Below are 22,522 nucleotides of genomic sequence, written 5' to 3'. Positions count from 1 at the left end.
CCAACCACCGCGCCACCAGGGAAGCCCGGGGGTTCTTAATATTAATATTATGGTCCTGTAAGTTCACACTCAGTATCCACCTCTGAGTCAATGACATCCACGGTGAAAAGATGCTGAAAAAAACCTATGACCAGAGGCTGCCTGAGACTTCATCCCACACAGAGCTGGGTACACCAGGGAAGGTAGAAAGACAGGACTCATTAACCTACAGTGATTAAGTTAATACTCAACTTGTGTTCCTCAATTGATGCCTCCAGTATTCCAGTATTACCACTGGCTATGAGCCTCTAATGGCCAATATAAGACATGGTTCTAGACTGGAGACCCGTAGGTAGGTTGGGAAGAAAATTCAATTAATACCAAAACTTAAAAAAAATCTTATTGATTGCTATTTCATCTTTGTCTAAAACCAAGCAATATATAGTCAAAGATTTTTATTACTAACAAATTTATAAAGTTACAAATTTCTCCTTGAAGAGTTTGCTTTATTTATACAAATAAATCTATTGGTTTTATTACTACTTATATTTCAGTGGGAAAACAAGTGAGTTGATCCATATGACAGTATTAATATAAATTTAGGGAAAATACAGCAAAATTGGCATAAATGATAAAATGACTTAAGTTCGGGAAATATTGTTAAGTAGTTATAAATAATCAAATCATTTCTTAGCTAAGAGCACTGAAGTGAATATTAAAGTAATTGAATGATTCTGGGAATGTGAAAGGAAAAACAAAATTAACATTTGTTTTAAATTTCGGATTGCTGTTGTATGCAACACTTAACTTGATGATTTAGTTTAATTCCTGCATCAAATGCATTCAGCTAATTTTTTTACTTCCTCATTTTTTATGGTCTCAACCAACTTCAGTTTGGGTATTTGAACTCAATGCCTGAAATACACAGGCCTAAAGGTTTTAACATTGTTACTTCTCAATAATAAACACAATCTAAACCTTAGCATCTACACATAAATTGCCATCTGTTTATATTATACCAATTTAGATAAATAGTGAACATGGATGTAGAGTTACATTAAGTTACACGTGCAAAATAGCCTGAGATTTAGAAATTAGTTGCCACCTATTTACAACCTGAAATATTAACATACTTTTACACATGTATATAAATCACAAAAAATACTCATACACAAACCTAATTTCTAATTGTTACCTAAAAATAGATTAGCATATAACATCATTATATATATATATAAAGTGTGCATAGTACACACATTGCATAGTATATAACAGCTTGATTTAAAGAAAAACTTTCATGGAATAAATCATGTGTGTTTCCTTAAGTAGAATATGACCAATTATATCTCATTATGAAATTAAAACTCAAAATAGGGACTTCCCTAGTGGCACAGTGGTTAGGAGTCCGCCTGCCAATGCAGGGAACATGGGTTGGATCCCTGGTCTGGGAAGATCCCACAAGCCACGGAGCAACTGGGCCCGTGAGCCACAACTACTGAGCCTGCTCTCTGGAGGCCACGTACCACAACTACTGAGCCCGCGTGCCACAACTGCTGAAGCCTGTGCGCCTAGAGCCCGTGCTCCGCAACGAGAGAAGCCACCGCCAATGGGAGGCTGGCACACTCATCAAAGAGTGGCCCCTGATCTCCGCAACTGGAGAAAGCCCGCGTGCAGCAACAAAGACCCAACGCAGCCAAAAATAAATAAATAAATGAAATTTAAAACAAAACTCAAAATAACCAGGATGAGAATAAAGTTTAGTAAAATTATACATAATAGACACTGTGAAGAGCACGGGTGCTTGCCTTCAGAGAAGCAATCAAAGCACAGCGGCCGTGGCATCAGAGAACATGGACCTGGTCCTGGACGTGGCATAACCTGCTGGTACTTCAGCAGGTAAGAAACTCTTTGAGCCTCAGTTGCTGAAAATTTAAAATGAGGAAAATGAATGAACCGATTTTTAAGAAAACTGAAACATATCTTAAGAGTTTATGATTCTATGAAAAACAGAGAAACCTCAACTAGCAACAAGCCATAGATTATAAAAGACAAATATGGGAAGGATGCAATGTTTTATTCACTTCTTATTCACAAACATCAAATTTCAATTCAAATGCTAAGAATATAATGCATCAAGTCATCACTCATCAACTATGCTTTGTATATCAAAACACTCCGAATATTTTTAGCGGAATCTTCATTTTATTCCAAATATTTGATTTCTTTCCAATCCCCAACTCTACCAGTCCCAGGCTTCTTTTCCTTCTGTTACCTACAAGAAGCTCTGTTTAAATTAATAAATGCTTACTGAAGGGTGAACATTTCCAAGAAGACAAAGCCCTCACTTCCTGTGGAAGTAGGAAAAAGCAGAAGAACAAAGTCCTTTTTCTATTTGACCTATGGGTCAAAGAAACAGATTAAACATTGGAATGATGTACTGCAAAATAACAGAGCAAAATTTAAATAACAATAACAATTAAAAACAAGAATTATTTACTCCATTTCTCATTAGTTTGTCTTGGTCATTTCTAAACATCATCCTGCACATATATATCAACTTACCTGGAGACCCTAGGCCAGGCGGTAGTTAAATGTACAGGTGCCAGATCTATCTACTTAATTGTCTTGTTTCCTCCACCAAAAAGAATGCCTTTAAAACAACACCTAACAAAAGGCTTAACTAGAACCACCAGTTTTATTATTGTGAAGCAAAATAATTTCTAATGCAGTAACCCAATGAAAAGTGAACACTTACACTATAATGTGTGATCGCCTGGTATCATCTCTGAGAATTACTCTAAGTAAGCAGTAAATTGCTCAGATTTTGAGGTTTATCAAGTTTGACTTTAGCATTTCTTGGATATATATTTTGAATCTGATCTGATTCAAACCTTGAGACTACTGCCAAAAACAGATCTAAGCTCTGCCAATCTTTTCAGGCGTTGACTTGCATATCGGTGAGAAGCGAATGCACAAAGGAGCCAGGGCAGACCCGATCTAACTTTCCCAGAAAGGACCCCAGTAAGCCTGGAGACAGGAGATAGATAAGGACTGCAGTGCATCATTGACCAACGATAACTTTTGCATCAGACCTGTTTTTGCCCTTAGAGTGGAATTTAAAAATTAGAACTTTAGCATGAACCTGAGGAACTTTATCTGTTTAAGAACAAAGTAACAGCCAACAGATAGGAGCCAATATTGAAGAATCCAAAATAAGTGAACGTGAACCTTGTATGACACCTCTTCATTTACGTTCATATATGGGAAGGGGATGAAGAGGCAAACTTCCAGTTATAAAATAATTAAGTCATGGGGATGCAACGTACAGCATAGGGAACAGAGTCATAAATATTTTAAGAACTTTGTATAATGACGGATGGTAACTAGACTTACCATGGTGATTACTATCTTCATAAAGTATAAAAATATCAAACAAATCACTATGTGGTACACCTGAAACTAATATAATAAGTCAATTATATTTCAATTAAAACAGAAATAACGTGCTGGGGGAAAAAAAAAGAATAAGTAAACCCAAATATAAACCACTGAAAAGCCACAAAAAATCAAAAATAGTATTAATAAGATGGGCAAAAGTAATGCAATTTAGGAAAAGCTTTTCAGGCATCTCCATTTTCAAAAAAAATTCTGTGAGATTAAAAAAAAAAAAACTTGTAGCATTTAAAAAACTGTATTTATAAAATACAACAATCCAAAAGCTCTTTGATTTATATGCCATCAGTGGAGCTAATCATGTAAAACTCTGATAACTGATACATGTATAATTCTCATTAAACTATCCCAATGCACAAACTTCATTCAAATAGCACTAAATGCTCCTGAAATGTAAAAATATAAGATTGACACAATGACAAACACCTATTTATTGTATTACATACAAGCCTGAAATGTTAAGTAGATATTACAGATCCCAAGAAAATTACATTTCAGATTCCCAAAATGTCCTGCTGGTGCTCTGACAACTAAAACAAGCACCAGAGGGTTTTTAGAGAGTTTTTTTTTTTTAGAGGGTTTTTTTTTTTTTCAAAATTCATAAAAAAGCAACACGTGGGGGATATAAAATACATAAAATCCAAAACTTACAAGTTTATTCAAAATTCTTTTGAATCCCTAAGTTGGCTGTAAACAGTCGGTTTTTACATGTTCATAGCTTAAAGGAATGTGAGTATCACAGTTTATATGGATTTCTGCCCAGGAAGCCCACCAATGCTACACAGTAGTTTCGTGTTTCCATAATCCAGTCCTCACATTGCCAGTGCTATCCATACCCAGCAAGGGTCCATCCTGCCCAGTGCTTTTGATTGGTCCGTTCTGAATGGCCAAGTTGAGGCCATAAGACTTCTGCTGACTTTCAAGTTCAACTACAGTTGGCTTCCTTAATGCATCTTTTTTACTACTAGTTGAAACGGGCTTTTCAAAATTCCTGCTGCTTTTGGGAAGTGTGCTACAAGCATCACTGCTATCTTGTTGGGGAGGGTTGTACTGTCTCTCTCTGTAGGCTAAGTAAGCCCTTCGGCTCCGAGAGTGTCCTTCATTACTGCCCGGCCGGCTTTTCGACAGGCCATTCTGCACGCTGCCTTCCACGCTCGTGGGGACGTCATAGGCATATTCTCTTAGGACTGTGAGTCTGCTGGCCCGGTGCCCTTTACTTCTGTTTTTATGATGGCGGCTTGGGTGTACGTTTGTTCGAAATGGAACTTCTAAAGGCGCCACATGCATTTTAATATCATTGTCCATCGAATGCTCTGTCAGACTATTGTCAAGCTGAGGTGTGGCGTTCAAAGGTAGAGAGTTGCTATGGCACTGAGCTGCAGCAGCCTGCAAGTTTGTTAATTTGCAGCCCTGGGAGGAGTTTTTGAAGCTCGATGCACTCTTGTTTGTGCACGAAGATTCTGTGCTGCTGTTGGTGCACTTGGGGGCCTCCCTGCTCGGCCCACTGGAGCTGGGGGGCTGCACGTTGACCTGGACCGAGTACGCGCTCCGGCCCGGGCAGCAAGTCATGATCCACGCGAGCCGGACGTCCTCCCTGTTGACACAATGGTGAACCACGATAAACGCACTGAGGCTCAAACACGTGGCTCCAAAAAAGAAGCTAAAAACCAAGTCTAAAGGGTAATACAAAGAAACAGCCAAGGCCCCAAACATCCACAAAGCGACATACAAGAGCAAGGTAAGGCTGGCTCCCAAAAGTTGAGAATGGAAAGTATGCTCATTTTCCAGGGCTGACGTCGAAATGAGGGAGAGAGACAGGGAATCCTGATGATTTACTTCGCCATTTTCGTTGGCTGCCAGCCTCTGCTGCTCCTCACTGGGTTCCTTCAGCTCGTATTTGCGCTCGGGGTGTCTTTTCAACTGAATAAATATGCTTAGAAAGTACATACAGTTTACAAAAGTGATGAAGCTGGCAGGCCCGTAGAAGGCTCCCAAGGAGGGTTCCCATGCCATCCAGCAGCTAGGAAAGAAAATGGTGAACCAGCTCAGATGCTACATATGTCAACAAAGTGTTTAAGAAACTGCAGTAAACTTTAGTGCTTAGGCAACAGAAGAAAGGCAATCGACTCAGGTACACAGAGAACACTAAATACTCACTAGGGCGCATTTGGCCGACTACCGTAATTCTTGATGTTTGCTGCTGCTGTTATGCCACAAACTATAACGGGTATCCCGCCACCGATCAGGTAAAACCTAGAAAGGGCAGTGATGGAAATAACAGCACATCAATCCAATTTATTAAGGTGGACACATCACAGTATCTCAGTACTGCAGAAGTTATTCCTTCAAGATTCATTACTATTCCAATAATGCATTGAAGGTTGACATTTAAAGGCTGGTTTGTTAACAATAACACTTTTTAAAGTTTTTATTTATTTTGGATTTCTTTTTTTAAAGAAAGCGTAAGTTTTCTGAGTTAAGGAAAGCTGATCAGCTTCTGCCACCCTGTGGACAGGCAAAGTAACAGTAAGCTACTACAGGTAGGGCTTTAGTTTATACTTTTTTCTTTTGGGGGAATGGGGCTTCTTTTAGATTCAGCTGATGAAGCAGAAAGTTAGTCCACTACATAACGGACTTTAAGATCTTACTGTGCCACAGTTCAGACTAAATATGTAATGACGTTATTTATTTATTCATGTCCGGCTAAACCTGCATATTCCAGGATGTTCTACTGCTGTGTATGCTTACCTTCAGTCAACTGAGATTGGGACAAGGAAGATACCTGGATCCCAGCAACGTCCTGCAGCACTCAGGCCCTTCCTGACCCCTTTCCCACAGACTAGCTGGTGCAGGAAGAAATGAGGGAGACAGAGTGGCTGGTCCTACAAAGAACAACTTTTTGCGGGGAGGTGCAGCTCCTTTGAGTTCTCTGAAAAGAGAACAGGGAACGTCCTGCCCCGGCTAGCTACCCCTGGGTACAGCCAATCTTAATTCTGCATTTGCCAGGTCCAAAGACACAGTCCAAATGCTAATTGGCTGGATAAAGGCAATATTCGTAACACATTTTCCATACATTTTTTCTTAGTCATTCTCACAGGTACTAAAATCCTTTAATATGATATCATTGCTGAAAAAGACAGCTAATTACCCTATAAAACTATAACCCTGTCTTCTACTTCACAGATTAGAGGCAGGCCAACGTCCGTGACCCTGCCCTTCTTCCTGCTATACTAATTCATAGCTGCTTCTTACCTGAAAAGAAGGCATCAGTTCACCCAAATTTATCTCGGGCTCCACATTCCTCTCTGCCACTCCTTCCCCACCCAACTCTGGGGCTGCCTGTTTTCAAATAACCCTTATTTTGCAGCTTTAAATCTTCTTCTCCACTGCATTTTCCTTCCAGCCTATAAGTCTATTCACGTTTTCCCCATCTTCTAAAACTTTCCCTCAACCACCAACTTCTTTCTTGCTCCCTTTGGTGACAAACCCCTGGAAACAATAGCACCATCAAGTGCCTGACCTTTGTCACCTTACTGTGAGATGAGGCTCCTTCCACCTACCATGCTACTGAAACCGCCCTCTCTGGGGCCAGCAGACTCAAGGCAAGCCCCACATCCACCCGCCAGGTAGCCGGGATGCTGGGGTTTCTTTAAGCTCAAGGACATGCGGGAAGGAGAGCATCCTAAAGGGTGAGCCTGCACTGTCTAAAGCAAAGGGGGTACCTGCAGGCCACTGGGGACTGCACAGGCTTTGCAGCCCAAGCTGCCTTTTTGTTTTTAATCACCTAACAGAAAGGAAACCTAACAGAAACCTAACAGAAAGCTGCATGAGGATAGGTAGGATTCCCATCTCTTGGCCAAACGCCATCCCTCAGTTCCTTTAATACCACTGACAAGGGTGTCAAATCACATCCTGCAATCTGACCGTGGCCCAGCACTCCTGCTGCCCCTTCCTGCCCACAGAACCGCTCTCCCCCGAATCTTCAATGTTCTCTTTCAATTCTTCCCTGTATCTGCTATGGCCCATTGATACGGCCCAGGGATCATTCTTAACTAACTTTTCTCTAGGAGAGGTTGCTTGTTATCACTGCTTCAACGAATACACGTGGGATACATAACTTCACAAAGCACTCCCAGTTGCAAGGCTGCTTACAAGTCCATTTTTTTTACTTTCCAAAATTCACTGAGCAATTTTTTGTTATGACCATGCTTCATTAAATTTAAGATGTAATGGACATTTAACATAAAACAGTACACAAAGATATTAGATACCTGAGCATTGGTCTTGGTGGAGGTGGCAACTCATCAGGATCCTGGCATCTTTTAGCTTTTCTAGTGACTTGTTTGTAGATATTTCGAGCTGTCACTCCCACCCAGAGAACTGTAGCAAGGGTGGAATAATGAAGAATTATTCCAACCTAGAAAGAAGATTGAAGAATACATGAACTAAAACAAACAAAATTCTCCTTTACAATCATAAAGTACAGTAGCTGCCAGTAAGCTTTATCAAAAAGACTGGTAAGTTTCTTTTGAAAATCTGACTCAAAAACAGTATGAAGGTGTATTCTAATGATCAATTCCTTCGCCTGCTGATGAAACAAAGAAAGCACTCTAACAGACGTATAATAGAGGATCAAATCAACAGCTGGATCTAGGAGGCCCACAGACTACAACTTATACCCAAGATGACTCTAAATATATCACGGAATTCGCTCCTGGAAAACAATAAGCTAAAGGCGTGTTACTCGTAGATGCTATGTTATAAATTAGAGTTGAGTTCCTAAAGCCCGTTTTAAGGAGGAATATAGAAGTCAAGGGTAACTAGAGGGTGAAAGTCACAGCACACAGAGTCAGAGACCTAAGTAGTTCTAATTCAGAGCTTTTATATATCAAAATGGTAAGCGAGCAATATAACAGATTGATTATTTTAAGTGAGTGAGCTCTGAAATCAACAAGTTTGCCTGGTTTTAAAACAAGAATCCACCCCTTGTGACACCTTAGCAAGCTTGCATAACATCTCACGCATTGTTTTCCTCATTTGTAAACTGAGAATAATATAAAACTACCGTGAGGCTTTGAAAAGGACAGTCTATATAAAGCATTTAGCACATCGCCTGGTCCCTGATAAGCAATTAAAAATACGGCAATATTTTTATTATTACTTATTAGGAGTATGGTTTTAAGAGAATAATGTCAACCTTTCCTAAATTAATGTTCCTTATTTGAACAGTGGAAGGATTATCAATAACCATCTCTAGGGGTTTTTGTAGGGATTGAATGGGCACAAGACCTGAGACATAATTAGCGCTTGATAAATGATGGATAACTGAAATATACGTAAATGATGACACCAAGTTTCTTCCCAGAGGGGTGATGGGGGGTATGCTGATCATGTAACCTGTGTTTGAAGCAACACCAGTTAAAGATAAAATTCTCGATGAAGATATGTATGGGGCTAAGAGAGGTTTAAAATCTGTTTTAAGAACAATAAATACATGGGTCATTGAAGCAGAAAGGACATAGTTCAGCTTTCTTATCTAACTACTTACTATCTTTTTGATTCTTTCTTCTTATACAATGATTACAGGTAAAATCCTATTAATGAAAAGCTCCAAGGGGAAAAAAAAAATTGTTTTTAAAGGATGACTCTCCAATTTCAAGAAAATCAAATTGATTGACATTATCAAACCTAGGTCAGTAACAGAAACATTCAGACTGCTGCCTAAGGCTCATATTAATGAGAACCAATCTGCAGTTAAACGTGGTGACATAGAAGCTCAGGTATTATTTTGCAGGGCAAAATACTAGGGTGGTCACTGCCCAGGGCAGTCCCTGTCCTCTTAATGACTGGAAGGGCTAGGAGAGTGGATCCAGCCCGGCCAAACCAGAGCCGTCAGAGTATCTTCTTATTAAGAAGAAAAGTGGCTCCTTGGTTCTCGTTAGTTTTACTGACCGCACTAGAAAAGCAAAATTTACAGATATAAGTAGGAACAAATAGCATAAAATAACCCTTTGAGCTATCTGGAGTCACACGAAATATTGTAAATAAAAATAGCATACTTGGATTTGGTGCATAGAAACCAAACATTCAAAACAAATCACTGATATTGACTCAAAATGGTATACTCTACTGTTGCTAGAGTTTTCTCTGACGCAGAGGTCAAAAGAATGAGACAGGGCTGTAAATAAGTTTAAAAACAGAAGTTAAAAATACTTTCAACATAGGAGGTGCAAGATGGAGAATTTTCTTGTTTTAGATCTAAGAGGTACAACTCAACCTTTAGATTTTGAAGTGTTTCTTATGGCATTTCAAAATACACAGAGAAATTTTCACACCTGAAAGACACTGAAGTCTTCTAGTTAAACAATTATTACCAATAGTGGAATTTCAGGAGTCTGATGTCACCTGCTAACAGTCACATAAACAAATCACCGAATATTCCACAAGAACCAGAATAAAGTAGGCACTGAGATCTAGCAGCGAGGGCATTCCTATCTTTTGAAAGGAGGGAGGTGCTTCTTATTTTATTCTCCATCAGACACTTGGGCTATACTTGAAATATAACCTCACTGTCACAATTTCTTCCAAATAAACAAGAAATACATGTGGGAAATTTGTAAACAGTTTGGAAATAAATAATCTAATTCATTAGGGCATGTAAATGATTCATTAAATGCAACAGATTAGAACTTAAGAAAGTCACCTTACCTCAGGACATCAATATCCAAAGTTGCAAAATGGACACAAAATACTTATCCTCAACAGTTGCACTTTATATATACATGTTACCTAACCATACACTGCTCACATACCAGAGACCAGACATTGTAACAATTGGATTTTTAACCACCAATAAAACTACAATAGTGCAGCATGCACAGCAAGTGTGCAAAAAATGATCTTTAATACTCAGTCAGATACGAATATATATAAAAATTAAGAGCTTCCACTTTTGAATGCCTGCTATGTATCCCAGAAGGTATCAGACAATTTTGCACATGCTTCTATTTTATCCTCTTAGCATCACCATTCATTTGGTGTTACAGACAAGGAGACTGAGGCTGAAAGAAGTTAAATCATCCACCAGAGGTCACATGGTCACTGGCAGGGCTGCAACTCACAGTAGACCCCTCTACTCTGCGGGTCCTCTCTAAATAGGCAAGCACAGTTATTGGGGTGGGGTGGGGGACAGGACACACAGAGTCAAAGAGACTGTCGTTTGAATCAGGCCTCTGCCACCCAAAGGCCCTAGTGACTTGGGGCAAGTTTTTTCAATTCTCTAAGACTCAATTTCTGTACTAATAAAATCTGTGAATAAGAAATACTTCCTAGGGTTAATATGAAATTTAAGATAACACACTTGCAGTAGCTGGCAAGTAGAAAGCTCTTAATATCCATGGGTTGAATCTTTCCCAATGCATCTCACATGCCACTGCAGCGGTCCTCTGGATAAAAGACATCAGAGAACACCTGAGAAGGTCAGCGGGCACGATATTTAATAGATTAAATCATGAAGTGGGAGAGCAACAAGGTAACTTAAATAAGATCCAGCCAAATCCTTTCACTGCATAGCTAAGGAAACCAAGGACCAGAAAATTAACGCTCAAGCGGTTATTCGGCAGCACAGCACGACCCCGAACCCAGATCCTTTCCCACCTTGAGTCAACAGCCCCTTCTACTCTACCACTCCACTTCTCCGTTCTCCTTTGGCTCCTCTTGCAAAAAGAGAGTTCAAGGCTATAGAGTGCGCCCACGGCACCACCCAGAACAGATGACAAAAGAACCAGAATGGGAAGTACCTGGCTGGTGGGGCATTTAATAACCTCCACCAATCACTTCGGGGAGGAAACTGTATTAGAACCTGTGCACACTGTTCATAAAATATGTGAGCTCTAAAAGGGAGATAAGCCAAATCTACACCGATCATGTGCACATACAGAAACTGCCTGTGAAAGGTGGACACTTTAGGGTTCAGTTTTAGAGATGGAAGAAGAGCCCAAGAAACGTGAAGCCCCTGCTAGGTTAAGTAACCAGTCATACGGGTCGTTCTGGCAGACACAGCGGGCTACTAACTGAATTAAGTACTAGAATAACAAAGTGAAGTAAGTCATGTCTGGGTCAGAAATAACAAGAATGATGTTATGTCTTTCATAGAGGAAGGAAAGAACATTGTTAAAAAAAAAAAAAAAAAGAACAGAAGAAAACAACATATAAAACCTTCCCATCCCCCACCCTAGCTTTTCTGGGTAAATCTTTAACTAACAGACATTTGTTATTGAGACTCTAATAACTCAGTGCAATTCCTGTTCTTTTCATTCTAGAAATGGTATAAAATACCATTCAGGATGATGAAAGGCAGTCATCTTTACTATGGCCTCTTTCTGTTCATTTCCTCAGTGAAATAAATTTATGTGTCTATTCCAAGAAATCAATGAATATTTTTTAGATAGAATTGAGACTATTACTACCACTGTGTGCTGAATACACTCCTAATTGTTCATGCTCGAAATAGCTCCAGGTTGAATGATTTCTACTATTAGCAAACAGAGGCCTTTTTTGTTGATTTATCCAATATCTGCTGAGCACCTACTACGCGTCAGGTCTTACACTGATTCTTGGATAAACACTGGTGAATCAAATCAATATAATTCCTGCTCCTGTAGAGCTGAGTCCAGAGACAACAAATAGGTAAACGACAGTCAATCACAAAGTTTTGTAGGCACCATGGAATTTTAATAAGCACCAGAGGATAATGAGGGGAGGGGGGTGGAGGGACTGCATCTCTGAAACAGTGACAGTAAACTGAGACCTACAAAGTAAGTGGGAGTGGGCCAGGTAAAGAAGGGGAGAAAGACTGAGAAAAGTGAAGCACTGTTTTTTGTACACGTATTAAGTTGATCCGAGATCCGTTACCTAACTTCTCATAGCCTCCCTAACAAATTTGTTTTCAGGTGTATAGTAATGGCCTGAAACAGGGAAATATTCTGCACAGGTAAGAGGTAATTATATCAATAACAATAGTAGTAATAGCTAGCATCTAACTGAGCATTTACTGTATGCCAGGCACTCCTGAGTCATTTAATCCTGTCAACAAATCTTATGGGCGCATGTGCACACACACTTTCAATTGGATCTCATGAATACAATATTGGATTAATCATCAGCCTTAGGTTAATGACCATTCTAATGATTGGGCCAAGCACAAAAGCACAGCCTGCCTTCATTTAGTTATTTCATTAGCTATTGCTAATAATAGGTGTCCAAGAATCTTTCAATAAGACAAAAAGTAAGATCTTGTCAAAAACCTGTATCAAACCATATGGTCCCCTTTACCCAAGGTAATCATTCGCCCTGTATCCTGTGTTTATCATTCCTTTGTTTTCCTTTTTTATACAGTTTTGTTGCACTTATATATTTTCATTAAAAGTGTGCTGTTTCATTTTAGTTACATTTACCTTTATTAAAAAAAAAGATATCAGGGTGAATGTCACTTACGGGACTTAATTTTTCACTTATATTCCTGAGACTGACTCACATTGCTATGCCTGGTTGTAATTCATTAATTTTGACTCTTGTGTAATATCACCGTTTATTCATTCACCCTCTCAGTGATTGGCACTGGGGCTGCTTCCAGGTTTCTGCTACTGCGTAGAGTGCTGCTATGAATATTCACAGGCACACGCCTGTTCCACGTGTGTCAGCTCACTCTGAGCCCAGGAGTGGGACTGGGGGTCCAGGGTGTGTGAATGCTTACCCTTAGAAGGTAAAGCCTCCCGGAGTCATCCACTTACATTCCCACCATGTATAAAACATGTGGATCCACATGTTCTTCAATACTTGGCATTGTCAGGCTTAATTTTTCTGACAGAAAATGCATAGTATGGTAGCTATCTGAATTTGCATCTCCGTGACCACCAATGCCATGGAACATCTCTTCAGGCGTACCCTGGCCCTGTGTTTACTCTGCTGTCTGTCACTCTCGCCACTTTTCCTACGGGGCTGTGTGTGGCATTCTCACTGATTACAGTTTTTAACATATATATATATTTTTTATTCTAATGCTCTGTCCGTGGTTATGTATTGGGAATAGCTTCTTCTAATCTGAAACTTGTCTTTTCACTTTCCTTAGGAATCTTAATTTTTCAAAAAGATCTTATTTTTATTTTAGTTCAATGTATGTCCTTTCTAGTCATATTTAAGAAATCCCTCCTTATCCCAAGGATTATGCTATTTTCTAATATAAATGTTAACTCTTTGGTTTGGACTTGTAAGTTTTTAATCTACCCAAAGTTGACTTTTTAAAAATGGCTTGAAGTATAGATCCATTTTAATCTTTTTCCAAATGGATTTCCCCAGCTCCCTTAACTGTACAGTGGGGTCTGTCTTTACCCAACTGATGAGGCAAGTAACCTCTGTCTTATACCAAAGCTCTGCGTGGGTCTGCTTCCAAGCTTGCTCTTCTGTGTTGGTCAATTTATCCATCCCTACACTAAACGTTACAGTTTTAACTACAACAGCCTCAAAAGTTTGGATCATTAGAAGTCTTCCTACTCTACTATTTTTCAGAAGTGTCCTAGGTATCTTTGGTTCTTCTTTACTTTCATATAAATTCAAAGACCATTTTACTGAGTTTCATGAAAAATTCTCTTCTTATCTATAGGTTAATTTAGGAGGAACTGCCACCTTTCTGATTTTCACTCTTCCTATTCTTGGACCTAGTGTATCTTTCCATTTATTTAGGTCTTCTTTAATATATAATTAATTTTTACCTGCAAATCTTGAACATTTTTTATTATTTCTAAGTACGTGATATTTTTTGATACTATATAAACGATACCTTCTCATTGTTTTCCCACAGTTGCATTTCTGCATACTAGCAGCAAACTTTTGTATGTTAAACTACATTCACTTTTGCTAAACTTTCCTATTTTTTTCAAATAATTTACCTGTAAATTACTTCAGCTTTTTTAATATAAATAAACACATCATCTGACAACAACTCGATTATTATTCCCAATTTACAGGTGAGAAAACTGAGACACAGAAATGTTACATACTGAAATCGGGATCTAGAAAAGATAATTGTATTCCTGTGTTCACTGCAGTGTTACTCACAACATCCAAGAGTTGGAAACAATCTAAATGTCTATCGATAGATAAAGAAAATGTGATGTATACACAGAATGGAATATTTACTCATCCATAAAAAAGAAGGAAATCCTGTCGCATACTACAACATGGATGAACCTTGAGGACATTATGCTAAATGAAATAAGGCAGTCACAGAAGGAAAAATACTGCATCATTCCACTTATATGCGGTATTGACATAGTCAAGCTCACAGAGACAGGAAGTAGAACGGTGGCTGCCAGGAGCTGAGGGGAGAGGGAAATTGAAGGTTGCTGAGCTGTGGGTATAGTTTCAGTCATGCAAGATGAAAAAGTTCTAAAGATCTGCTGTACAACACTGTCCTTATAGTTAATAACTGTACTACACACTTAAAAATTTGTTAAGAGGGTAGATCTCATTATGTGCTTTTCTGCAATCAAAAAAAGTTAAATAAATTGACCACAGAAACACTGGAAACTAGAGCTGAGATCCAAATCTAGGCAGTCTGAACTCAATACTCTGTGACACTGCTTGCCATCATGTACACAGAAAACAGTATGCAAATAAATAAAATTTTACATATTTCCTATTCACATATTAAAGTTCTGATTTTTTATACTTACACTGCAAAAATACTGTTTACTAAGGCTACATGTGTAATAATTTATTTGAAATTAAGAGTTGATTATATTTTTAAATTCTTTATATGTACCACATGTAAAAAGTTTCTCATTTTTGTATCTTACAGTTAAAATTTTTTCTAATTCCTATTATTTTCATAAATAGATAAAATAATTTTTAAAATCCTACTGTCGGAAAATGTCACTGCTCTTTCAATCATAGTCAGGATTTTATAAATTTTTTTAATTAAATGTTTGGCATTATAACAGGCATTACAAGTAGCACAAAATTCCCCAAGATAAAATGACAAGCTCCATAAGTCATATATTCAGTTGTGAAATGATAATTCAGAATTTGAAGTATACTGGTAAACTGTTTAAGTGACATACAGTTTGACTTTAATTAGCTAAAGAAAAAAGCTTTAAAGAAACAATTTTCCTTTTATAGTTAATGAAACATGAAATTTCTAATAGCAATTTTTTTTCATTTCAGTTTTTTACTTTGACTTACTGCTTGGCAGACGCTGGCATTTCTAGTTTGAGTTACTCCTCCCACAAAGATCACACATGTCAGAAAAATATGAAAGCATAAGTTCACAAGCATGTGCCAGCCTTTGAGACTGATTCTAATCAAGCTGTTAAAAGAAAAGGGAAAAAATAAGACCCAGGTTAGTATACTTGAAGTTGGACATCTTCAAGTTAACATTTCCGACTCATAAAAGGCCAAATGTAAATGTTTAAACATTTTATTAAAACATACTATCAGACACACACACGCACACAGACACACACAGGGTTTGAGAAATCACTCAGTACAGTTTCTTAACATTTAACTTTGCAGTACAGTAAAAAAGACAAGTCAAATGGAACTACTACATCCACTAAAGGCTAAACAAAATCTCCATAATAAGAAATATGTGGGCTTTTGTTAGTTACAATGTCTTATGACAAATGGATTACTTGTTTGCTTCCCAGAGATTTCTGCAAGGTGCCAATCTCTATTTTTCCTGACTTACTAGGATAACATGGTCTAAATGCCCAGTGCATTTCTTCCTGGCCTTTCATAATGAAATGCTGAAGTCTTTCTTTTTTATATCAGAATCTCCTTGTTTCTTAACTAAGTATCAAGAAATGTCACATATGTCCAGCTTAAAGAGGAAAATACATTCTAGCAAAACATCTTGTAAAGTGAATTTCTGCTTAGAAAAATCCTTTCAGTTCATTATTTCTCACCATAAAATAAAAATTTCTGTAGCTTTGCCTCCAATTAACAAAAACCATATCCCACACTTAAATGCCACAGACATTCTTAAATGCTGTCTATAAAAAAGAATATCACAACAGGCAAGAATTTATAAAACAGAAATGATACCACAGTCTGGTTCTGGGAGACACATCTGCAGGTAACCAGCCTCCACCGTATCTCCCCCCCATGCCCCACCCCCCAGCCACCAACACATACTTCCCATATTCTTTCCCAGGTACAAACCCAGCAAAATGACTGGGTGCTGTAGAAGATGAATTTACCATCACAGGCACTAATTATTTATGTCTTGAATTGCATGAAGTGAAGAAGGCCTGTAGGTATTCTGAAGTAATCGTCCTTACTTTGGAAGGATAGCATGGTATTAAACTCAGTTTTATCTTAATTGAATGTGAAATAAACTCCACAGACCTCTATTCACCACAAAGTGTTATTTCTTACCTGTGATGGTATATGTAACTGACGATGACCACTAAGAGGCAGAAGAGAAGAATGACAGCCGTGGTATAGACCACAGGGTGCAAGAGATTGGCTGCCTGGGTATAGAGTTCAGATCCCGTCAAATCCTGAGGCGGGGGGGGGAAAGGAAAGCATTATTCTAGGAGCATTTCTCTGGACATCTAGTTACTGAGATTTTCTCAGTGACTAAAACCTACTGATAAACCGAACTCTGGCCCTTACATCTCTTCATTTTATTCAAGGACTATGGTTCATGCTATTTTCCTCACACATTACTTTGCCCTCCTAACTTCCATGTGTTAACTACTCATGCAGTGTGTGTATACACATACACACACACTCTTGTCTTACCATGGACCATCTGCTTTACAAATCTGAATACTGACTCTCCTATGAGGGTAATGGGGAGAGAACAGCAGTGATTTAGAAGGGCAACCACAGACTTCATCCTTTTTGATGCTCTTTCACCCCACTTATCACTCTGTGCATTCACCAGCTGATAAGGCACAAAGCAGCAGTATCTCCAAGTCAATAAAGCCTAAATAGACCTCTCTAACCTCTCACAGTCAAGTTCAAGCAAATGAATGGACCAGACACGGTGCAAAGCACAGGGACAGAGTGGTAAACCATGGTTCTTGCCCTTGAAGAGCTGAAAGTCACAGGGCACTCAGATGCACAATCAGATCACAATAATGTTTGATGAACATAAGACCAGCCCGGTGATGGGAGCAAAGAGGTCAGAGATCAGTTAACAGTAAATAATAATACCAGATCCTATCACTAAACTCTCTTTCTAAACTGATTCTGAAAGCTGCAAAAAGATCAGCTGGATGTGGGAAGGCATTCACAATGGGTATATCTCCAATCAGGAAGTTCTTGAGACAATTCCTGAAACTAGAAAAACTAGATGAAAGACAGGAGGGAATGGGTGACAGACAAGGACACTGAAGACGGACTCAACGGAGTAGGGAAGGAAGCAGCACATTTTCCCATAGAAGAATCAGAGGCTGACAGTGTATAATTACAGATCCAAAAAGATCCTATTAGAACACCTTAACAAGCCCCTCACCGTAACAAATTACGAACAGAGGCCATGGAGCCTGACAAAAATCAGAGTTAATGGGAAACTGGAAGATACAACACAGAAAACTGCATTCCAGCCCAGGCACTCGACCCCACTGTGATGAGTCTCGAACATATAGTTCATCTCTTTATTTGATAAATGTTAACTGGGTACCCACCATGGCAAGGCGCTATGCCAAGCACTGGGCATCAGCTAAACGCAGGACCCTCCAGGGCTGACAGTCTATAAACTAAGACTCGAAAAGGAAGATACAAGACAAAAGCCTACCGCCACCATTCTGAACCTGCCCTTGTGAGATGCCCGCGGGATCGGTCTATGGTACACAGCTTCAAGGTACTTGCATTCTGCTAAAAGTCCAGAATATTAGAAGAGAAATTAAAAAACTACTAGGGCAACTGGAACCAGTTAGATGCTAGCTGGAGTGCACACATTTCCCCTCGCTTCTATGAAAAGCTCCTCTTCCCATGTAGACTAAATAATTGAGGATAAACTTTCAGCGTCCAGAATGTGGTCTCTAGACTCTTTCCGTGCACTGCCTGCTTTCCATTCCTCCAGGAAATGTTCAAGAATACATCACCACTTACTAGCTGTACGATTTGGGGCAGTTACTGAGATGGAGACACCACAATTATCTCATCGGCAGGGTCTGGGGAAGGGGCAGAAAGTGTGTACGCGTGTCTTCCACAAGCCTTTGCAGAGAATAACAAGACACAGGCGGCTGGATATTATCTCATAAAACATCAAAGTGCCAGTTCAGTTCTCAAAATATGTCATATACAATATTTACATTTAAAAGAAATCAGTTTTTTTTTTCAAAAGCCAAATGGATGTGATATAGTATGAGAAAGAAGCTGGATGTTGACACAGAGGACCCAGACTCTTAAAATTCCAAGTTAGGGCTGGAGGAAGGAGCAAGTACTATTGACTGGTCACACAGAGCACTGCTTCTGCACGGGCATTTTTGTTGTCACAACAAACTGAGCTTCCCAAGTGAAAGAGAACCTCTGCTGAGAAAATGACCTTTGGAAAGGTGTGAAGAGTCAGAGAGTAAACCGTTTAGGCTGTGCGGGCCAAGAGCAAAATCGAGGCTATTATGCAGGTACTTGTTAACCACTTAAAATATAACCATGAAAAAATTAAAAACCACTCCTAGCTTTCCAGCATTTAGAACATCAAGCAAACAAACAAATGGCAGCTGACTGGAACAGGCCTGTGGGTCAAATGTCTGCCAGGGTTTGCAGACCCCCTGCCCAGTATAAAGGAAACAAATCAAGTTAAGAAAAACCTCCTATCGTGATGACAAAAATACAAGAGAATACTATTTAAAATAACTGCGAAGATCGGGATAGGAGAGAAGCTAAGAGAAGTTAAAGAGTAAAACAAAAGAGGTGAAGTAGAAATCCGAATCAAAATGATTTGCAATTATATCAATATAATTGATATAATATAGGTCAACAATATAGGCTTTGTGATACTATAATGAAAACATAGGTGAATGGGGTCAAAAGGTACAGATTTCCAGTTATAAAATAAAGTCCTGGCAATACAGTGGGCAGTATGAGGACTATAGTTAATAATACAATATTACATATTTGAAAGTTGCTAAAAGAGTAGATCTTAAAAGTTTTCATCACAAGAGAAAAAAATTGTAACTGTATGGTGATGGGTGCTAACCAGGCTTACTGTGGTGATCATTCTGCAATGTAAACAAATATCAAATCGTTACACTGTATACCCGAAACTAATACAATGTTCTATGTCAGTTATACCTCTACTTTAAAAAATACAGTATCTACCTGTACAGGGAGAGGAGGTGACATCTCAAATACCCTCAAATCCTGTAATTTCACTGCTACCTATGATTCTTGCTTTCACTCTCTTTTTTCTTTTTAAAGATTACTGGCAACCTTTTGGTTTTTTTTTTTCCTTAAATTTATTTATTTATTTATTTATTTATTATTTATGGCTGTGTTGGGTCTTCGTTTCTGTGCGAGGGCTTTCTCTAGTTGTGGCAAGTGGGGGCCACTCTTCATCGCAGCGCACGGGCCTCTCACTATCGCGGCCTCTCTTGTTGTGGAGCACAGGCTCCAGATGCGCAGGCTCAGTAATTGTGGCTCACGGGCCCAGCTGCTCTGCGGCATGTGGGATCTTCCCAGACCAGGGCTCGAACCCGTGTCCCCTGCATTGGCAGGCAGATTCTCAACCACTGCGCCACCAGGGAAGCCCTCTTTCTCTTTTTGTAAATGAAATCACTTGTATTAAAAAAATTACCAAATACATAGTCCATAAATGGCCACTAGGAGACACCCATGAGAAAAAAAGTAGAAGTGTCATTCAGTTTGCAATATAGTGATAGACAAGATAGGAAAAGTCTGTGCCTCTGGTGCTCACTCAACAGTCCATCATTAAATGGTGATTCTAGTCACTCTCTTCTATATGGTGCAAAGTTTAAGAAAATAGGCCAGAAAACGGAAAGTAAAGTTTTCCACCAAAATAAACTGCATCAATTCAGAGAACATTAGAATACCTGAAAGTATGTTAAAAACTGCAAAGATAGTTATTATTAAGGAACCGAATAAATGGAAGAAGAGTTTTTGAAATTCTTTGTTTACTTGACAGAGATTTACAAGGGTTTACTTTTAGCCTGAGAATTACTAAATATAAAATTACTGGCAGTTTTAAATAATTCATTATCATCATATCAATAATAAGAATAATTATATATCAGTAATTGTTTAAACTCACCAGGATCTGAATAATGGAAGGAAGTCCAAAGAAAAACATCTCAGGGTACCCTCTGTTTGTCAGAGTGTAAGTATTTTTAAGAGTTTGACAATAAAATAAAATTTTAAAATAGATCTGAAATCAAAAATGTAAAAAAACCCACAAAAAACAAAAAAACCCCCGAGACTATGACGTCTATGTTGCTTTTAATTTTTCCCCCAAGAAACAAAGCATAATTTAAAGATTTTAATCCTCCTACCACACACCATACACAAAAGTCAATTCCAATCAAATCACAGACCTAAATGTGAAAGGTAAACCACATGTAAAGCTTCTTAAGGCAAACAAAAGAAAATATCTTCATGATTTTGGGGTAAGCAAAGATTTCTTAAATAGGACATAAAAAAGTACTACTAAGAAAATTTAGAAAAATTAGAAACTCTGCTCATAAAAAGACAACATTAAAAGAAAAAGGAATAAGGCATGTGTATAGACTGAATGTGTCCCCCTCACAAAATTCGTATGTTTAAATCTAACCTCCAATGTGATGTTATTTGGAGATGCTGCCTTTGAGAGGCGATTAGGTCATGAGGATGGAGCCCTTATGAACAGGATTAGTGTCCTTTTATAAAAGAGATACCGGAGAGTTCCCCTGCCCCTTCTACCATGAGAGGACACAGAGATAAGACAGTATCTATGATGATCAGGAAGCCAGCCTTCATTAGACACCGAATCTGCTAGCTTCTTGATCTTGGACTTAATTAAGCCGCCAAAACTGTGAAAAAAAAATTTCTGCTATTTGTAAACCATCTACTCTGTTGTATTCTGTTCTCACAGTTGAATTAATTAAAACAGGCATGAACTGGGAGAAGACATTTGCAACACATAAATCCAACAAAGAGCTCCTATTCAGAACTCATGAAGAATTCCTATAAACCAATAAGAAAACAACAGACAACCAAATTAAAACTGGCAAGACTTGAGCAATAACTTCACAAAAGGGCATACCCAAACTGCCAATATGAAAATGAAGAGGTACTCAACATCATTAGTCACCAAAGAAAGGCAAATTAAAACCACAATGATCAATCACAACACAACCACTAGAAGACGAAAACTAAAGATTGACAATATCAAGCATTGACAAGGATGTGGAGCAATTAAAACTCATTACTGGTGAGACTGTAAACCAATAAAACCACTTTGGTCAATTGCATGGCATTACCTACCAAAGCATATGGGTGCCTACAACCTAGCAATTCCACTCCTGAATGCACATGTCCATCAAAAAACATGTGCATGAATATTTACAGCAGCTTTTTCTTGATACCAGATCCTTGCAACAACCAAAATACCCACCAACAGTAGAATGCACAAATTTTGATATCTTTGCACAATGGACTACTATACAGAAAAAAAAAAAAAAAAAGAATAACCTGCTGCCACATGAAAAAACAAAGATGAATCTCACAGATGTAATGATGGGAAAGAAACCAGACACAAAGAGTGCATGCTATACAATTCCACTTATATGGAACTGGAAAAACTTATCTACAGTGATAGACATCAGAAGGGTTATCTCTTGAGATGACAGTGGAAATTAACTAGAAAGAAACATACCAGAGCTTCTGAGTGCTCAAGTAAAAGTCTTTATCTTGATGGCAGCTAAATATGTGTTCACAGATAAAAATATCATCAAGCTATATAGTTAGGATCTGTGCACACTGCTCAATTAGCTCAATTTAATGAAAAAAGGAAAAAGTGTTGGTCCCCCTTTGATTACCAATTCTACTTCAGATAATTTATCCTGCAGATTTTCTAATGTGCAAA

At 38.5% G+C, this 22,522-nt stretch overlaps 1 protein-coding gene across 6 annotated transcripts in view; it reads right to left on the bottom strand.

Moving 5' to 3' along the window:
• Positions 1 to 464: 464 nt before the first annotated feature.
• The window catches only part of ADGRA3 (adhesion G protein-coupled receptor A3), a 119,487-nt gene continuing 97,429 nt past the window's right edge, over positions 465 to 22,522 (bottom strand). For 5 of the 6 annotated variants that reach the window (XM_082462044.1, XM_082462045.1, XM_082462046.1 and 2 more), the window contains 5 exons: positions 16,867 to 16,991; positions 15,673 to 15,796; positions 7,704 to 7,849; positions 5,590 to 5,685; positions 3,846 to 5,452 (listed from right to left, as the gene is read on the bottom strand). In XM_082462044.1, the coding sequence (XP_082318170.1) occupies positions 4,210 to 5,452; positions 5,590 to 5,685; positions 7,704 to 7,849; positions 15,673 to 15,796; positions 16,867 to 16,991 (1,734 nt within the window). In that variant the 3' untranslated portion in view covers positions 3,846 to 4,209. Of the gene's footprint in view, positions 1,902 to 3,845; positions 5,453 to 5,589; positions 5,686 to 7,703; positions 7,850 to 15,672; positions 15,797 to 16,866; positions 16,992 to 22,522 lie in introns of those variants that run through there. The other variant, XR_014263726.1, reaches the window with a different exon arrangement.

The sequence above is a fragment of the Balaenoptera physalus genome (genome assembly GCF_965194825.1).
Source record: "Balaenoptera physalus genome assembly, chromosome: 5".
NCBI lineage: Eukaryota > Metazoa > Chordata > Mammalia > Artiodactyla > Balaenopteridae > Balaenoptera > Balaenoptera physalus.
The sequence above is the reverse complement of the archived record's forward strand: the minus strand, read 5'-3'. Positions and strand labels throughout refer to the sequence as shown.